The sequence below is a fragment of the Bombina bombina genome, chromosome 7 (assembly GCF_027579735.1).
Source record: "Bombina bombina isolate aBomBom1 chromosome 7, aBomBom1.pri, whole genome shotgun sequence".
In the NCBI taxonomy this organism is placed as follows: domain Eukaryota; kingdom Metazoa; phylum Chordata; class Amphibia; order Anura; family Bombinatoridae; genus Bombina; species Bombina bombina.
The window spans coordinates 128,297,929-128,319,269 of NC_069505.1; the positions used below are offsets into that span (position 1 = coordinate 128,297,929).

General features: G+C 37.8%; 1 protein-coding gene across 1 annotated transcript in view; it reads right to left on the bottom strand.

The window, feature by feature from the left end:
* Positions 1-21,341, bottom strand: part of PHF21A (PHD finger protein 21A) — a 631,407-nt gene that overhangs the window by 553,491 nt on the left and 56,575 nt on the right. Inside the window, exon 2 of the mRNA XM_053720295.1 lies at positions 3,148-3,280. Within this exon, the coding sequence (XP_053576270.1) occupies positions 3,148-3,201 (54 nt within the window). The 5' untranslated portion in view covers positions 3,202-3,280. The remainder of the gene's footprint in view (positions 1-3,147; positions 3,281-21,341) is intronic.

Consider the following 21,341-nt stretch of genomic DNA (forward strand, 5'->3'; position numbering starts at 1 on the left):
AACAGAGCAGTCGCGCTTTCGCTGATAAGTGGGCATTTTGGCTAAAATGTTTTTGATAGAATTATCCATTACAGCCGTTAATTGTTGCATAGTAAGGAGTATTGGCGCACTAGATGTACTAGGGGCCTCCTGTGTGGGCAAGACTGGCGTAGACGAAGGAGGGGATGATGCAGTACCATGCTTACTCCCCTCACTTGAGGAATCATCTTGGGCATCATTTTCTCTAAATTTTGTGTCACATAAATCACATCTATTTAAATGAGAAGGAACCTTGGCTTCCCCACATACAGAACACAGTCTATCTGGTAGTTCAGACATGTTAAACAGGCATAAACTTGATAACAAAGTACAAAAAACGTTTTAAAATAAAACCGTTACTGTCACTTTAAATTTTAAACTGAACACACTTTATTACTGCAAATGTGAAAAAGTATGAAGGAATTGTTCAAAATTCACCAAAATTTCACCACAGTGTCTTAAAGCCTTAAAAATATTGCACACCAAATTTGAAAGCTTTAACTCTTAAAATAACGGAACCGGAGCCGTTTTTATATTTAACCCCTATACAGTCCCTGGTATCTGCTTTGCTGAGACCCAACCAAGCCCAAAGGGGAATACGATACCAAATGACGCCTTCAGAAAGCCTTTTCTATGTATCAGAGCTCCTCACACATGCATCTGCATGTCATGCTTCTCAAAAACAAGTGCGCAATAGAGGCGCGAAAATGAGGCTCTGCCTATGATTAGGGAAAGCCCCTAGAGAATAAGGTGTCCAATACAGTGCCTGCCGGTTATTTTACATAATTCCCAAGAATAAAATAATTCCTCAAAGCTATGAAGTATTAAAAATGCTTATATATCAATCGTTTTAGCCCAGAAAATGTCTACCAGTCTTAAAAGCCCTTGTGAAGCCCTTTATTCTTATGTAATAAAAATGGCTTACCGGATCCCATAGGGAAAATGACAGCTTCCAGCATTACATCGTCTTGTTAGAAATGTGTCATACCTCAAGCAGCAAAAGTCTGCTCACTGTTTCCCCCAACTGAAGTTAATTCCTCTCAACAGTCCTGTGTGGAAACAGCCATCGATTTTAGTAACGGTTGCTAAAATCATTTTCCTCTTACAAACAGAAATCTTCATCACTTTTCTGTTTCAGAGTAAATAGTGCATACCAGCACTATTTTAAAATAACAAACTCTTGATTGAAGAATAAAAACTACATTTAAACACCAAAAAACTCTAAGCCATCTCCGTGGAGATGTTGCCTGTACAACGGCAAAGAGAATGACTGGGGAAGGCGGAGCCTAGGAGGGATCATGTGACCAGCTTTGCTGGGCTCTTTGCCATTTCCTGTTGGGGAAGAGAATATCCCACAAGTAAGGATGACGCCGTGGACCGGACACACCTATGTTGGAGAAATAACTGCGCCACCTGAAAGAGCACGAAAAAGCAAAATGTGCCATAATCTGTCCATAATATGTATCTTTAACTAATAAGGATATCTATGTCCCAAAATGGATCCATATGAGGATTAACCTTTTAAGTGCTGCTATCCTTCAGTACCTAGAAGGCAAAGGCAAATACCTTAAATTCAGCTGCAGAACAGATGCTAGTACTAAGGTGTGACAGGTACTTAACTCCCTGTCATGGACCTGTAGGATAGGAAAGAACTGAGTAACGAACTCTGGCTTTCTACAAAGGGGTAGCAAAATGTTAAAAGTAAAGCAAAGACTACCTCACCGCCTTTTAACTGTTTAAAGCCACCACTACTCTTGCTAAAGAGATTGACGTGGACACAGCTAGACCCCAAGCCTTGCTTGCAGGGAAAAGTACCCATAAAAGGATACAATGTCTTCAGACACCAACTTCGCACATCCTCCATTGACAAAGGCAAAGAGAATGACTGGGGATTATGGGTAAGGGAATTTACACTTAACAGTTTTGCTGAAGTGCTCTTTGCCTCCTCCTGCTGGCCAGGAGTTGGATATCCCACTAGTAATTGGAATGACTTTGTAGACTCTCCATGCCATAGGAAAGAAATCTGAGTTTATGACTAAAACCCATTTGCAGTCGGACACACATATCTAACTGCTAAGGAAGAGTATAGCTTTAAATATATACAAGAACTAGTTCATCTTATAGATGAATAGACTGTAATAGATTCCATTCATTAACACTATAAAGCCCAATAGGTAGAGGAGAGACCTTGGAGTGATTCCTGTGCATAATATATTGTGGGTAAAATATATTAAACAATACATATACAAAAAAAATTGTTTTAAAAAAAACTTGTGCACAATTGATAATAAAGTTCCTACTTTTCACTAGATGATAAAAACTAGACCTGTGCATTATTTCGTTCTTTTTCATTTGTAAACATATGAGACACTTTTTGATTTGTTAATTTTTTAAAATGACAAACATAAAAATACATATTTTTATATTTTATTAATTATTAATGGAATTAACAAATCTTCATTAATTTGATAATTCATTAAAAGTGCTATTTGTTAACCATTTGTAAACAATAACTCTGAATAATTGAAAAAAAAATACAAGTCTAATAAGAACATTACTTATAGCTGTACAGGTGTATTGGACAAGACATTACAAGTTAAAGTGATGGTAAACCCAATCGAATAACAAACGCTAGGATTTACCATTACTAAAAATAAACTTGTTTCTCTCATTGTTTCGTTAAAAAAAAAACACAGCGTAACACTCACCCAGTTAGGAAAATAGATAGCTAACACAGCGTCTCCGGCCGCCCGCGGCACAGCGCTTTCTTCAATGAGAGGACGTTTTCACCTCTAGACCAATAGCCGTGAGTGTCAACTGACAGCCTAGCATGGCTAGAGATGGAAACGTCACTTCATTGGAGAAATTTCTGTGCCATGGGTGGCCGAAGGCGCTGAGTTAGCAATCTACTTTGCTAACAGATAGGGTGAGTGCAACGCAGTTTTTTTTTATGAAACAATGAGAGAAACTCATGTTTATTTTTAGAAATGGTAAATCCTAGCGTTTGTAATACGCTAGGCAAACATTTTGTTTAATTCAGCACTCTAAACATCAGTCTTTCAAGAAATAACAATTATACATTTTAAATTAATATTTTATATTACTTGTATAATAAAGACTGTATCAGACCTGGTGAACCTGAATTTCCACTTTTAGGGCCTCCTGTAAAGTCTGCAGCTCCATCCTCCTTTCTCCAGTTTCTTTTGTTTTTTTTTGTATTTTCCTTTGTTTCAATCAATGGTAATTCTTTAAAGCTCTGTAGCTAACCACACAAAAAAAAATCAATCAGTTACATGATTTTGTAGCAATACCATACGGGGAAAAAAAATTAAATTATATCATACTAGAGTTTTAATATCTTGATTATATTGCCTTATCTGCACCCATCAAGGAAGCAGACCCACTTTAAAAGGGAAAGTGAGCAGAAATCCAAAGCATAAAACCCAACCTTTGCAGGTGGTGCAAGACTCCTCTACTACCAAATACAACATTAGTGCAAAAATATTAAGGACAAGGACAAAAGCTGGGTCATGCTACAAAGGAAAATGAGCAAACATATGGAAATAACAGAATTTAATTTCTATATATTTGCTCACTTCCCTAAGTAGTAAAGATATGAAAATTTCTGTATTTTATTTCCGTCTTAACTCGTGTCTCTCTAGTAGCACTCATCAATTAGGACATTAGTAAAATAAAAGCAACTGTATATTTTATGGATATATACATGTACACACCCACACCAGTGTTCTCCCCAGTACACTTTTAGCGAGTGCACCACCTGGCTGATTTTACCGACCACAGAGCTAAATTTTTAGCCAATATTAAGCTAATATTAAAAATGTTAAATTTTTATTGCACTAGTTATCATTAAAATCAGTAATTCATTTTTGCTTTGGATAGGAGAAAATGTTACAATATTAGAAAATATTACACTGTCCCCACCCAACTACTATATAATGCAGAGACTCAAAATACTTGGCACTCAAGTAACAGGAACAGAAATTGGTACAAATGTCAAATTTATGGCAGCGGATTAAAAGCAAACAGGGCACAGCCAAGGCACCATAAAAACACACTAAGAAGCAGGTACAGTGAGAGAGCCTAAGCCCCCCTGCATCTGACGCGTTTCGTGCCTCTACATACATACATATATATATATATATATATATATATATATATATATATATATATATATATATATATATATATATATATATATATATATACACATACACACACATACATATACACACATATAAAAATATACCAGCTTTAACCAAATGTAATTTATGCTGAGCTCAGATGTGAAAAAATAAATATTTCCATCCGGTGCAAGGAGGTACAAAAATTATTGTATGTTAAATAACAGAAAAAATATTGCAGCTGTACCTTTAAACCAGCACTTGCTCATTAAGCAAAATTTAGAAAATACAGATTGCTTTGACATAAGAATCAGACACAGAAACCAATTGCAAGATAACATCAAAATCCCTTTATTAACTAAAATAACAAAATCAAAAAAAGGCACCAAATAAAAACTGAAAATTATTATGACATATATACCTTCCTCATTACAGAGGACAATGGACCTTTTGTAAAGAAACTGTAAAAAACAGTTATAAAGTCCTGCAAAGGCAGCTTCCAAAATATGCCAGTGGCGGAAAGGTGAATTAGTAGCAGCTCAAAGCCAAGCAACAGTTGATTTATATGCAAAACCAAGCTTTGGTTAGTGCACAAACTTTAAAGCAGTCCCCAGTATAAAGATTTGGAGAACTTTTTGATTCCGACAAGAGTCCTGACACAGTTAACTTGTCGTAGTCAGTGGTAGCAAGCCATATTCAGGGCAACAATGAATCTTGTCGGTATATATAGGACACTAGTGGCTGCAAGGTAGGTATGATTGCATAATACTGTCCAATAAAAGTCGTTATGAAGGGATGTTAAACGTTTTAAAACATAACTTGCTTACATTCGGTTTGTTAGCGGGAGTGACGTCTCACTACCACCGCTATTTGCGAGTGCTGCAGGAATTACCTGTGAAGACTTCTTCAAAGCTCCAGCCCTCTCAACCCCTGAATTCTCCAGCAATCCGTTACCTTACCTCCGCCATGCAACGCGTCCTACAAACTCAGTCACGTTCACAGAGCTCCAGTGGGAGCGTGGTAAAAGCGGCTACACGTGTTTCACCCAAACTTCCGTTGTGATTGGGCTTCCTCAGGCATGTGATGCCGTTGTACCTCAAACTTACCTTATATTGCAGTTGATCCCAGGTGAAAGGATTAACTCATTCAGTGAAAAACAAAAATTGTATACATATCTCTCCTGATAACACAGGGATTTATTTACAATCTCAATTCTTTAGGGATACTTATTAATCATGTAGTAGCAGCAATGACAGGACCCCAACGATTATAAAAGGAACCAGAAGTATAGTCATAAGACATAAAGATATAAAGATATATATATATATATATATATATATATATATATATATATATATAAAAAATACATAATTGCATTTTTAGAAAACCGATTATAACTTTTTTACCATTCTACGGATTAGTTACATACAGTGTTATCAGTGAAACCATATATTTATTCAAAAATATTGATATAAATTTATAACTAATGTATTGGTAAGAGTATATTCACTTCAATTAGGCAGCATACATATGGGGGAGAATAACACTTTAAACATTCAATTTAGAAATGGAGCATAGTTTAACTCTTCATTTAAACCTCCTGGTTGAACAGTATTCAGGTTAAATATCCATTTGCATTCAGCTTTTAATAATAAATTATTCCAATCCCCCCCTCTTCCATGTATGCCTATATATTCTGCACCAATGAATTTCAAACCTTCATCACTACGGTTATGAAATTCAAAGAAATGACGTGCTATACCACTTGTTTTGATTTTCTTATCGACTATGTCTCGCCTATGTTCTTTCATCCTCTCCTTGAATTCACTATAGGATTTTCCAACATACTGTTTGGGACATAAACACGAGAGTACATAAACACCATATGTTTTACATGTTATAAAACCGTTTGTCTTATGTATTAGTCCTTTGCTGTCTTCAATTTTATTACCTGTGATCATAAATTTACACATTTTACATTTGTTACATGGATAAGTGCCATTTTTCGGTTTCATACTTCCTAGCCACATTTTAGATTCCCTATCAATATAGTGACTATGTACTAGTCTATCTTTTAAAGAAGGAGCCTTTCTAGCCGTTAGTAGCGGATAATCCCCCACTAAGCTATGTATGTCACTATCTAATGTTAGCAAATGCCAATGTTTAGAAAGAATGGCTTTTACATCTGACCATTGGTTATTAAAGGTGGTGATCATCCTGAGTTTTTGATCATCACTCTTATCCTTTGTTTCATAGAGTAAAGTTTTTCTCTCTGTTTGGGATGCTCTGTGGAATCCTTTTTTTTTAACCAGTTTTTACTATAGCCTCTCTCTAAAAAGCGACATTTTAAATCATCAGCATGTTTTTCAAAAAGCAAATCGTCAGAACAATTTCTTTTGTGTCATAAATATTGCCCTATAGGGATGCCTTTAATCTTTAATTTGTGCGATGGGGTGATGGCTGGTTGCCTCTAATAGAGTATTAGCTGCTGTAGGTTTCCTAAAACTCTCAGTAACTATTTTGTTACCCAATTTCATTAATTTTAAATCAAGGAAAGAGACTTCTAGAGGACTATACACATAAGTAAATTTCAAATTCTTTTAATTTGTATTTAAATATTTCATAAAGTTGTGTAGTTTGGTATACATATCCCGTGTTATCAGGGAGATATGTATACAATTTTTATTTGGCACTGAATGAGTTAATCATTTCACCAGGGATCAACTGCAATATAAGGCAAGTTTGACGTACAACGGCATCACATGCCTGAGGAAGCCCAATCACAACGCAAGTTTGGGTGAAACACGTGTAGCCGCTTTTACCACGCCCATTGGATCTCCGTGAGCGTGGCTGAGTTTGTAGGACGCGTTGCATGGCAGAGGTAAGGTAACAGACTGCTGGAGAATTCAGGGGTCGAGAGGGCTGGAGCTTTGAAGAAGTCTTCACAGGTAATTCCTGCAGCACTCACAAGTAGCGGTGGTAGTGAGACGTCACTCCCGCTTACAAACCGAATGTGAGTAAGTTATGTTTTAAAACGTTTAACATCCCTCCATAACGACTCTTACTGGACAGTATTATGCAATCATACCTACCTTACAGCCATAGTGATCTATTCCATTGTCCTCTGTAATGAGGAAGGTATATATGTCATAACAATTTTCAGTTTTTATTTGGTGCCTTTTTTTGATTGTTATTTTAGTTAATAAAGGGATTTTGATGTTATCTTGCAATTGGTCTCTGTGTCTGATTCTTATGTCAAAGCAATCTGTATTTTCTAAATTTTGCTTAATGAGCAAGTGCTGGCTTAAAAGGTACAGCTGCAACATTTTTTCTGTCATTTAACACACACACACACACATATATATATATATATTTTACATAAGGGTCTGCACCAGATATTAGATATATTCAGGACCAAACCAGTATTTGTTTAGATAAATCTGGTTGGATGTTTCTTATAAGCTCATAGCAGTTGCGTCCCCTCTGTTAATTCTTCATATATATATATATATATATATATATATATATAAAAGAAGAATTAACAGAGGGGACGCAACTGCTATGAGCTTATAAGAAACATCCAACCAGATTTATCTAAACAAATACTGGTTTGGTCCTGAATATATCTAATATCTGGTGCAGACCCTTATGTAAAATACAAGAGTTTATGAAGAAAGAGTAAATCCTGGAAAAAATATAAACCAGGATAAAAGACAGGGAATTCAGCACTCTTTTCAAAAAGTTATATTAAGCTCCAAATATTGTCATGGTGTATCCAAAATATAAAACTTTAGTAGCTGCAAGAGAGGGTATTCTCCGACACCTTCTAGTTATATCTCTAAATGAGTGTATTAATAGGTAAAGACACAAACAAACCCAATTTGTATATATAATCACTTTATAAAGATGTAAATTGCATAGAAAATACAACATACAAACCTGACCGGTCAGGGGATAATGTTAATGCATGAACAGAAAAAATCAACATGTTATGTAGTTTGTTATTATGACCATAAAACAGCAACTAACTGTAAGAAACCTCTAGTTTCTTAGCAGTATGAACATGAACATATACCTAGTGAAGTGCAGTATTTCAATGGGGAACAGTAATCAGTCTACTACACCCTGCTGCGTATGGCACCTTAATATGCAAGGCTAAATGCCGGGCAGGTATAGAGCTGGGATCTAAGTAGTTACTGTTAGTGTGCCCCAAAGCGCTTGCATATATATTTGTGCATATTAGGCATAGACATATTGGAGTACATACATGTTTATGGTAAAGATATATGGGGAACAGTTATCAAGCTACTACACCCTGCTGCGTACGGCACCTTGAAATATAAGGCTGAATGCCGGGCAGGTATTAGCGTGGGATCTAAGTAGATTTCGATAATGTGCCCCAAAATATGTACATATATCTTATAAAAGACAATAGGCAATATTCAAATTAAGATAACTCAGCAGGATAGATAAGCAGGTAGTAGCATGAGTGCAGCTGGTCGTTATATTGGATGTAAGAGTCCCTTTAAATTAGTCATGCATTCAGGAAAGCGGTTAGCTGTGAAGCAAGAAAAAGCATGATGCAAAGTGCAGGGTTGCAACTCAATTATGCGTGATATTAATATGCCTGAAGCATTCATCAAAGATAGCAGTCTCCTTTATAGTTAAGGACTTATAGTGTGACCCTCTCAATAGGGTAGCGATATCCAGATCGATAATGCATGTGCCTATCAATCAGGCAGCAGATGTGGCAATATACGACCTGTTTCCTGAGTTATCTTGAAGCTGGTTCTTAGTTAATAAGCCTTTACGACTTCCAAGGAGCACCGTTCTGGAAATCCATCAAGCGTGTTTTCTTGCAGCGTGTCTGTTCAGTGGCATCAACACAAACCACATGTTCCGGTTCGGCTTGTCCAATGCCGACGCGCGTTTCACCCGCTAGGTGTGTCGGGCTTCGTCAGGGCGTGATGACGTGGGGAGCATCTCATCTCCCTTTTTAAGCCTACTGGGAAATACCAAGATCTAACAATACCTCATTGAGAAAAAAAGTTAAACGAATGACAAACTCCCTGAAACATACGTGAGCCAGTGCATTATAATAATGAAGACATTTAAAAAATATTTTGAACTTGTATGCTTGAATAAAGATATATATATATATATATATATATATATATATATATATATATATATATATATATATATATATATATATATATATATATATATATATATATATATATATATATATATATATATATATATATACCTACCTATGGAAATTAATTGGGGTCACCCTGCACTTTGCATCATGCTTTTTCTTGCTTCACAGCTAACCGCTTTCCTGAATGCATGACTAATTTAAAGGGACTCTTACATCCAATATAACGACCAGCTGCACTCATGATACTACCTGCTTATCTATCCTGCTGAGTTATCTTAATTTGAATATTGCCTATTGTCTTTTGCTTGCTAATTATAAGATATATGTACATATTGTGGGGCACATTATCGAAATCTACTTAGATCCCACGCTAATACCTGCCCGGCATTCAGCCTTATATTTCAAGGTGCCGTACGCAGCAGGGTGTAGTAGCTTGATAACTGTTCCCCATTAATATATCTTTACCATAAACATGTATGTACTCCAATATGTCTATGCCGAATATGCACAAATATATATGCAAGCGCTTTGGGGCACACTAACAGTAACTACTTAGATCCCAGCTCTATACCTGCCCGGCATTTAGCCTTACATATTAAGGTGCCGTACGCAGCAGGGTGTAGTAGACTGATTACTGTTCTCCATTGAAATACTGCACTTCACTAGGTATATTGAGATGTTCATGCTCATACTGCTAAGAAACTAGAGGTTTCTTACAGTAGGATACATTAGTTGCTGTTTTATGGCCATAATAACAATCTACATAACATGTTGATTTTTTCTGTTCATGCATTAACATTATCCCCTGACCGGTCAGGTTTGTATGTTGTATTTTCTATGCAATTTACATCTTTATAAAGTGATTATATTTACAAATTGGGTTTGTTTGTCTCTTTACCTATTAATACACTCATTTAGAGATATAACTAGAAGGTGTCAGAGAATACCCTCTCTTGCAGCTACTAAAGTTTTATATTTTGGATACACCATGACAATATTTGGAGCTTAATATAACTTTTTGAAAAGAGTGCTGAATTCCCTGTCTTTTATCCTGGTTTATATTTTTTCCAGGAATATAAATATATATATATATATATATATATATATATATATATATATATATATTCCTGGAAAAAATATATCTTCTGGTTTTGAATGATCCGGTACACTGTTATGAGAAACAAGGGTGGCTATTCAAGGGCAAGCCAGGGTACTATAGATGTAGAAATTGTGTGACATGTAACAGTTTAATTACTGGCAATACATTTCAACACCCACATACCAACAGACGGAGTTTGTTGTATATGCCATTATCTCTCCATGCTCCTTGTATTATATTAGAAAAATATTAGAAAAATAGTGACGTCCTTCATAAGACAGCAATGTCAGGCGCTTGACAGGGGACGCTCAGATCAGCCGGTTGCACACAATTTTTTGGCTGCTGGACATTCTATCTCCTCTTTACAAACAATGTTAATTGATCATGTGCCTCGCCCCAGACGGGGAGGTGAGAGAGGACAGGCATTACTACAGATGGAGGCTCGTTGGATATTCAATGTGGACCGAATACAAATATTGACTTTGAATACTGCTATAGGGCCAAATAATTGGCCCCTTTGGGGAGTAGCCCTTATAAGTTTCTACATATCCCTTGATGTCATGATGTGCAAGTTCTTTACCCCTTATTGATCAGGGTTCCTTCGGGTTTATGTATGGAGCTTAATCTCTGTGCTACACGGTTATTATCTTGATACCATATTGGTATACAGAGATAACTGTCAATGGTACAGAGTTACAATGCTGGACACTCCTGCAGATTATTGAAGAAGTCTGAAAAGATTTGTAGGGATGTAGGTCCTCCTCCCTATAGGACTCTCCACACTATGGGTTTGTTAGTATACAAGGCCTTCTACTAACCCCACGTGAACTTAAACCAGTACATGGTTGGCTGCCGGAGGGCAGTATAGATAGAACTATGGACATATATACAATTGTTATTCATATTCATTATTAATGGTATACATGTTATTAATGTGTTTTCTTACCGCTGCCTTAATGACCCTAACTAGTGTAATAATATTGTTTGTTTCTGTATTTGACCCCATGTTAGGGGACAGTCATCTTTTGTTTAGTTTTCTTCTAGTAATTATCACTAAGTTTTATATATTTTGTTCATGATGACGCTGTCTTGCAAACACATTTAATCACCATTAATTCTACACAAGAATATGTATACAGACGGGAGTTCTACCTTCCCAGACATATCTGCTTTTCAGTTAAGACTCTTGATGATGATACAAAATTGGTTGTGTTGTTTGGATGATGCCCAATATTAATATTCTCTCCCACAATGTGAAAGGCCTAAATTCTGATAGTAAAAGGCGTACAGCCATTTCTCAATATTTGAGTTTTAAAGCTAACAATCTTTCTTCAGGAGACCCATTTTATCAAGGCCCAGATCCCTAAATACTGGGTTAAACAGTTCACAAGTCACTTCTACTCTACGGCATATACAAAGAAAAAACAAAATTTATGCTTACCTGATAAATTACTTTCTCCAACGGTGTGTCCGGTCCACGGCGTCATCCATTACTTGTGGGAAATGTTCTCCCCCACAGGGAAAGGCAAGGAGAGCACACAGCAAGAGCTGTCCATATAGCTCCCCCTCTGGCTCCGCCCCCCAGTCATTCGACCGACGGTTAGGAGAAAAAGGAGAAACTATAGGGTGCCGTGGTGACTGTAGTGTATAAAGAAAAAAAATTTCAACCTGATTAAAAAAAACCAGGGCGGGCCGTGGACCGGACACACCGTTGGAGAAAGTAATTTATCAGGTAAGCATAAATTCTGTTTTCTCCAACATTGGTGTGTCCGGTCCACGGCGTCATCCATCACTTGTGGGAACCAATACCAACGCTTTAGGACACGGATGAAGGGAGGGAGCAAATCAGGTTACCTAAACAGAAGGCACCACGGCTTGCAAAACCTTTCTCCCAAAAACAGCCTCCGAAGAAGCAAAAATATCAAATTTGTAGAATTTGGCAAAAGTGTGCAGAGAAGACCAAGTCGCTGCCTTACATGTCTGGTCAACAGAAGCCTCGTTCTTATAGGCCCATGTGGAAGCCACAGCCCTAGTAGAGTGAGCTGTGATACGGTCAGGAGGCTGCCGTCCGGCAGTCTCATAAGCCAAGCGGATAATGCTTTTCAGCCAGAAAGAGAGAGAGAGGTAGCACCACAAACTCCTCGCCATCCCCGTGGTAGATGCTACTTGTCCAGAGCGGCAAGGAGAATGACTGGGGGGCGGAGCCAGAGGGGGAGCTATATGGACAGCTCTTGCTGTGTGCTCTCCTTGCCTTTCCCTGTGGGGGAGAACATTTCCCACAAGTAATGGATGACGCCGTGGACCGGACACACCAATGTTGGAGAAAAGGGGTGTTCATCACTCTATAGATTTTAAATACATCTCTACAATTTCTGACCCAGAGGGTAGATTCCTAATCATAAGAGGCCTGATTCAAGATACAGATGTAACCTTATGCCCCTAATGAAAATCAACACATGTTCTTTAAGCATATTGCCCACCTTCTCACTCAATGGTCTCATTCTAAAACAATATTGGCGGGAGACTTTAATGTTACAATGTCACTTAGGGTTCCAAAACAGAACAATGCACTCTCTCTATCATAAGAATCTCCGTCACAACCGTATAGTTAGGGAGATAGAGGACTCCTTCGCCCCTCACTCTTTATCAGACTTTTGGCCGACTCTTAATGGTGTTCCCAACGACACAACTTATTACTCACCAGCTCATAAATCATACATCAGACTGAACATTATTTATACCAGCCAAGTTCTACACCCTATGTTACGCTCATTCTCCATCCACACTTGCGTGTGGTCCGATCACTCGATAGTCAGCTTACAGATACGGGGGGGGTGCTAGACTCTAATAGAGTTAGATCATGGACATTCAGCCCACATTGCTTGAGGGACCCGCCTAAGCACAAGGACACTCTCCAGCAATTAGTGGAATATTGGGACCTGAACTATGGATCGACTTCTAACCCGATTCATATATGGGCTGCCCACAAAACTTATGTCCGAGGAATTCTAATTAAAAATAAGTCACACCACATTAAACAAAGTAAGGCTATGTTAACCAAATTATACCAAGAAATAGAATTGCTAGAAAGGCAACACAAATTAAACAAACAAGACTCAACACTAAAAGCCCTCCAAAGCAAAAGAGAATCCTTTGCCGAATTTTTAAACCAACGAGCTACAGGAGTAATTCACGCAGGCACTGTGGCTGAGCTCTGTAGCAACCCAAGGGTTGCAGGTTCGATCCCCGGCGAGGTCCACTCAGCCTTTTATCCTTCCGAGGTCGATAAAATGAGCAGCGCCTTGAGACCCTTACAGGTATTTAGCTGCACTTTACAAGTACCCCATACATACATAAGATTAGAGAGCGATGTAGGGCCTCTACGATTTCCAACTTTCAAAAACCCGACGGTACACTGACCTCCCACCCTCAAACCATAGTTGATACATATGCAGACTATTATGGTAATTTATATGATGGCAAGAAAACTGCTCAAAATTCCCAACCTACGGATATCACTAATAACTTTTTAACAACAGCCCAACTAAACGGTATCTCTAAGGAGGATCGGGAGTCCCTTAATGCCCCAATCACACAAGCCGATATACACTCAGCTATAAAAGATCTAAAGCCAGGTAAAGCTCCGGGACCTGATGGTTTCTCAGGAGAATACTATAAGCTATTTAAAATTACCCTGGTCCCCCACTTGAATAAATTTTGCAACCACATTATGGAGGGGCACGCTATCCCATCAGAACTGCTTCACGCCAAGATAATAGTTATCCCGAAGCCCGGCAAAAATCCCAAATTATGCTCAAGCTACCGCCAAATCTCCCTTATAAATCAGGACCTCAAAATTTTCACCAAAATACTTGCGAATAGATTGAAACATATTATTCCTTCATTGGTGCACCCAGACCAAGTGGGGTTCGTTAAGGGAAGAGAGGCGCCTGATAATATTAGACGGATGATTAATATCATCCACTACCTAACCACAACCAAGACACCTTCTCTGCTCCTTTCCCTGGACAAGGAGAAGGCGTTTGATAGGGTTGATTGGAACTTCATGCTTGCAGTCCTTCTCTATATGGGGTTTGAGGGATCATTTATTAAAGCCATCAAGGCTATATACTCCACACTGTGCGCCAAGTATCATCTGCAGGTTATAAATCTAAAGTATTCCCGATCCTCAACGGGGCTAGACAGGGTTGTCCTTTGTCCCCACTATTGTTCACCTTGTGTATTGAACCTTTAGCGGCTAAAATTAGACTATACCCAGATGTGTCGGGTGTCAGGATCCGAGATGTAGATTATAAATTATCCCTCTTTGCGGACGATATTTTATTATCAATAACAAAACCACTTATTTCAATTATTATTATTATCGGTTATTTGTAGAGCGCCAACAGATTCCGCAGCGCTAATATCTAACCTATTTGAAATCTTGGAACAATTCTCCAGGATTTCTGGCTATAGAATAAATTTCGACAAAAGCGAGGCTTTACCCAACACTCAGTATGATCAACTATTTAAATTTAATTATTTACCAATTTTTAGGGAAATTAGGAAAGACCTTAAGAAGTGGAAACAATACAATTTTTCTTGGCTAGGTCGCATCTCGGCGGTCAAAACGAGCGCACTTCCTCGCCTGCTATATTTGTTTAGATCACTACCCATAAAAATACCAGCACCAGACTTAAACTCTCTTCAAAAAGAAATCCAGTCATTTGTAAGAGGGGCGATGACGACGAGAATCCCAAACACGATAATGACAAGACCTAGAGAGATTGGAGGACTGGGTGTTCCTGACCTCTGGGACTACTATAGAACTTCCAGACAAGCTGTCATGATACAATCATGTGGAGCAGTTGATACCTGGATTGGTACTCAGCAGAGGTGGTATTGTGTTCTCAGCCTGGAAAAAGGTTAATGTGAATTGCCTTTTTCTGTGTGAAATCTGCTTTCAGAAGGCTGTAAGCTGAGACTCCCCAGCCCTCCTTCCTTCCCCCCTCCCTTCCCCCTCCTTAGCCTAGTGCTGTTAAATGTAACTGTGTAGGAATGCAGAACGCTCCTCCCCTTAGGGACTGATAGTGGGAGCTAAGACTTGTTTTGCATTGGCTGAAGTCGTTGTAAATCATGGCCAGGGCGTTGTCTTTGACAAAACAAAGGAAAGTTAGGTTTAGGTTTGCAACAGCAGGACTTTTTGGTCAGAACTGCCCTGGGGACCAAAGACATCAGCATGATCAGCAGCTCTCCACATATCTAAAGGAATTTGATATAAGTAAGATATTGTGCAAATCTTTCCATGTCCCATTTTGTTTTTAAAGAACTGTAGCTTTGTAATTGTATGTTATTTTGAATGTCTTTATAATTTTTCACTGTGTAACCTGTGTTGATATTTTTGTTATCAAACACATAGAAAATCTCATTCTGTTGGGCTCTAATATCCAAATTCACACTCCTGTTGAGACAAGGTTAAAGGCACCTTATACCTTACTGTTAAATGGTGTGAGTTTTTAGGTGTTCCCCAGAACTCCCCTTTAATTTAAAAGTTTTGGTGGTGGCAGCAGGGAAATTGTTAATTAGAGCAGTGTGGACCGGATGTGGGGTTAATGTGGTGTCTCTTAAGGTCCTTTTGCAGAGTTGCAAGGATAAGGGAACCAGAGCTGTGTGCCATTAACCCCTTCATGCCCACACCCCTCTATTCTGACGTTGAGAAGGTTTGATTCGTCACACAAGCCACTCTACTACACATAACCTCCAGGGAGGTCCTTTGGACATACCTGGAGGCAGACATAGGAAGTTGGGACACTTCAGATGCCATACTATGGGACATACACCATCCAAACACTGAAATTAGCCAATTTAAACCCCCTACGACTGACTCTAAACAAATTTGGTCTTCCCTTGCAATAAACAAATCACTAATCCCTACCAACACTCACTTAATAGAGACTTCCATAAATGTATAAGTAAATGGGAAAATAAAGGCATATATCATGTGGCGGATTTTTTAGAAAATTGGAAAACCTACAATACACCCAGCTACAATGTAAACTAGATCCAATACAAGTTCATTGGTTGGTACCTGTACCTACAAATCTCATCATACCTGCATAAATATCTGAACCCTTTTCCCACACCCCCAATCACTACCCTAGAATCTATTTGCAACTCCACAAGTAGGCCAAAACAGTCGATTTCCAAATTATATTTAACCATTTAAAATCTCACCAATAGCACTAAATCCTTTGCCATGTTAAAATGGGAAATGGATCTTGGTGTCACACGAGAGAAGAAGTGGGATATAATCTTTAGTTCAGACACCAAAGGTCTACTAAGTGTGGATCTACAAGAAAACACACTGAAAACCATCCACAGATGGTATCTCACTCCGATTAGAACCTCTAATATGTCTACTAACAGTACTAGACTTTGCTATAGGGATTGTAGGGAGGTGGGAACTTACTGCCATATGTGGTGGGATTGTGAAATTATACAACCGATATGGAAGTCCCTGCTGACCCTTCTAAGTAACACCGTAGAGGAAAAAAATCCTACTCACACTAGGTCACAAGCATTGCTGCACGAACCACTCAAAAAATATAATAAACACATCAATACTTTTATAAAAACCCTGTGTATGGTAAACAGGATCTGTGTAGCATGTTACTGGAAAACTGGTGCGCCTTCTGGGATGGAAGTATATAACAAAATCTCACACACTTATTCCATGTACAACTCAGCTGCTTGTGTCTTAGACACTAAAGAGATTAATGATAAGATTTGGTTCTACTGGAGTCTAAATAGTACGTCACTAACAAATAGAGGGGATTGCACCTAGAAGAACCCTCGCACTTATGCCTGTTTGGCATTTTGAGCTATGTAACGCTCTGATTTGGATTAATTGGTATCTTACGTTATCAAGGAAAGTTTTTCATGATAAGGGTTTAGCTAACAGCGCTATTAAAGTTTTGTTTGTTTTTTTTCCTTTTTTTTTTTCGGGTTTTGTTTTTTACTTTAGGTATTTTTATACATTGTAATGTGGTACAGACTCAGCCATAGAACAAGAAATATTGGGAAGTGTGTTACCCCAAAATATATTAAGTCTTTACCATTGGAAAATCAAAGAGAAATGATGTAAAGTTGAACTGTTGCATAGCCCTGTATCATTTTGTATTATCTTTCTCAATAAAAAAGATTCAAACTAAAGATCACATTTTCCATTTCACATAATATATTTTTTTGTTTATGCAAGTCCATCTGCAGGCCTGCCATTGAGGGTATGGTAGTTGGTAACTGAGCTCCAGGAACACCTGGGCTTGGAGTCTGTTATCAGTATTATTTATTATTAGATGCTATGCTATGTCCAGCTTATATGTGCGATAGATTATTTGTGTCACCAATTATTTCAGAAATTCTGAATATCGTCCATAATAATCGGCTGCTCCGATAATCGGTCAACCCTATATATATATATATATATATATATATATATATATATATATATATATATATATATATATATATATATATATATATATATATATATATATATATATATATATATATATATATATATATATATATATATATATATATATATATATATATTAGCCTTAATGCTTATTGTAATAATATTTATAAAAATAAAAAAAGTACCCACAGCCACTGGAGCATTTGAAATATTTTTAAGATTATTGTTAATTTGCACATACACTTTCAAAAATTGTAGTTTTTCATATACTAATGATTGCATATTAGGTGCCTACTGCACAAGTGAAAAGTATGTAGAAATTATATAAGCGCACTGAAGGAATAAAGTACAAAAAATTGGGGGCGTGTCAAACCATCGACCAAGATGGCTGCTTCATAATTCTGGCTGATCAAAGAAGCAGATGAAACCGCTGTTTACCACTCCTTATGCCACATATCCAGTGTTTTTTTCAAGACTCAATGAAAAGGAATACTTGTGGAGCTGATCTACACTAGTTTTATATTAGTCCTCAGCCCAGCAGACTGAAATAGATGTGGTGCGCAGCAGAGGCCTGGTTACGGCCTAAAACTATATCTACCCCCCCCAGCATCCTGAATAATCAGATCATCCAGCCATTTGTGCTGAAGAATGACAATATAGGAAACATACTGAACAGAGACTCCACTGAGGGATAAAGCGATACTACAGACATTGAGCTACCGCCAGACAAAAAAGCACGAGTTTGAAGTGCTAAATGGAAGACGTGGAGACATGGGAACAATCCTTTAAGACTCTAATCACGCAATATGCTCAACAGCTTGCAAGGGACCTTAACTCGGCACTCACCTTATTTAGCTCCATGATTGCCTCTGAGCTGGATAGACAGCGGCCCCTCTTGCTGAGGTGTGAACTACAAGCTATAGAAGCGCAACCTGTGATTGTAATTGTCGCATACCCGACTTCCACCCACCTATATCGCAGCAGTACCACAATGCTTAACTGATAGCCCTGAACACCTAGGAGTGAGATCACTTGAAAGTTTGCGCAAAGGATTTCATCTCAACTCATCTACAGCGGAGACTCAAGATAGCCTGTTTTTCTTGTTATGGACCCAGCTTGCATCGCACCAGCTCCTAGACAGACTGATAGGGGCGAGTGAAAATCTGAAGGGTTCTCCTATGTGCTTTCTGCTTGGCATGGAACCACTGAAGGGGCTGCTCGAGGAGTGTTGGCCTACAAGGTTCAGCTACAATGGACACTTGGTCATGCGGGCTCCAGCAGTGGGAAGTCGCTATAAAATACAAGAGATCCGGGATTGTTTAAGAACTTTTTAGTCCCTCAAGTCTACAAGGAGCTCAAGTTTGAGTTGAACTAACTGTCAGATGAGATGGTCTGAAGCTTTCTCAGAGAAACCTTCCTCTTGCCTCTCCGATGGTTAGGATTACTATATAGACAGACCTATAAACACTATTAATATTTTGCATTATATTTAGTCTCTTATTATGATAATGTTTTGTTTGAAAACTTAAAACTCATTTTCATGCTGCTTCTCATCTAAATGATTTTAAAATGTATTGGCTTATAACACAGAATAGGACATTGTTCATTTTACCCTACCTTTAAACATATATTTGCTTGGAAAGCTTGGTATGGACTATAGGTTTCTTTGAATGAAATTACATTATTAGATACAAGTATAGTATAATTGAGACCATCAGCTAATATGTTATCAAATCTAATGTATGATGAATTAAGCACTGCCAGGATTCTAATTTTCATGCAATAGCTATGACTGTATTTATGTTATATCAATGTTTGTCATGTGAGCTGGTATGCCGTCTGCGGCCAGGACAGCATACTTGTGCTTAAAGGGACATTATACACATTTTTTCTTTGCATAAATGTTTTGTAGATGATCTATTTATATAGCCCATAAAATTTTTGTTTTTTTAAAAAATGTATAGTTTTGCTTATTTTTAAATAACATTGCTCTGATTTGCAGACTCCTAACCAAGCCCCAAAGTTTTATGAGAATACCGTCAGCTACCTTCTCCAGCTTGCTTCCGTTTGTGTAAAGGGTCTTTTCATATGAAAAAGAAGGGGGAGTTGGGAGTGTCTTATTTCCCACTTGCAGTGGGCTTTCCAGCTACCTTTTCAAAAGAGCTAAACGGAGAGCTAAGTAAGTTTTAAAACAGTTTAATACTGGATTTTAATATCAGTATCTATACATCTTATTCTTTATAGTAGTGTCTATTACATGCAGTTATATGAAAATGAGTGTATACTGTCCCTTTAAAGGGACATTAAACCCCAAAAAATTATTTCATGATTCAGATAGAGAATACAATTATTAAAAAAAATTATAATTTACTTCTATTATCAAATTTATTTCATTCTCATATTATTCTTTGTTGAAGAGATACATAGGTCGGTAGCATGCACATGCCTGAAGCCCTACATGAAAGGAAAAAGTGCTGCCATCTAGTGATCCTGCTAATGTATAACATTGTTGCAAAACTGCTGCTATATAGTGCTGCAGACACGTGCACTCTTGAGCTTACATTTCTGCTTTTCAAATAAGGATAACAAGAAAACAAAAAAATATGATAGAAGTAAATTAGAAAGTTGTTTAATATTTGATGTGCTATCTAAATCATGAAAAAAAAATGGGTTTTATGCCCCTTTAATGCATTCAAAATTAGCTTTAGAACACCTCTACTCCAGCATTTTATATGAAAAACATAATTTATGCTTACCTGATAAATTTATTTCTCTTGTAGTGTATCCAGTCCACGGATCATCCATTACTTGTGGGATATTCTCCTTCCCAACAGGAAGTTGCAAGAGGATCACCCACAGCAGAGCTGCTATATAGCTCCTCCCCTCACTGCCATATCCAGTCATTCGACCGAAACAAGACGAGAAAGAAGAAAGCATAGGGTGCAGTGGTGACTGTAGTTTAATTAAAATTTAGACCTGCCTGAAAAGGACAGGGCGGGCCGTGGACTGGATACACTACAAGAGAAATAAATTTATCAGGTAAGCATAAATTATGTTTTCTCTTGTTAAGTGTATCCAGTCCACGGATCATCCATTACTTGTGGGATACCAATATCAAAGCTTAAGTACACGGATGATGGGAGGGACAAGGCAGGAACTTAAACGGAAGGAACCACTGCCTGCCTGTAGAACCTTTCTCCCAAAAAGAGCCTCCGAAGAAGCAAAAGTATCAAATTTGTAAAATTTGGAAAAAGTATGAAGGGAAGACCAAGTTGCAGCCTTGCAAATCTGTTCAACAAAGGCCTCATTTTTAAAGGCCCAGGTGGAAGCCACAGCTCTAGTAGAATGAGCTGTAATCCTTTCAGGAGGCTGCTGTCCAGCAGTCTCATAGGCTAAACGGATTATACTCCGAAGCCAAAAAGAAAGAGAGGTTGCAGAGGC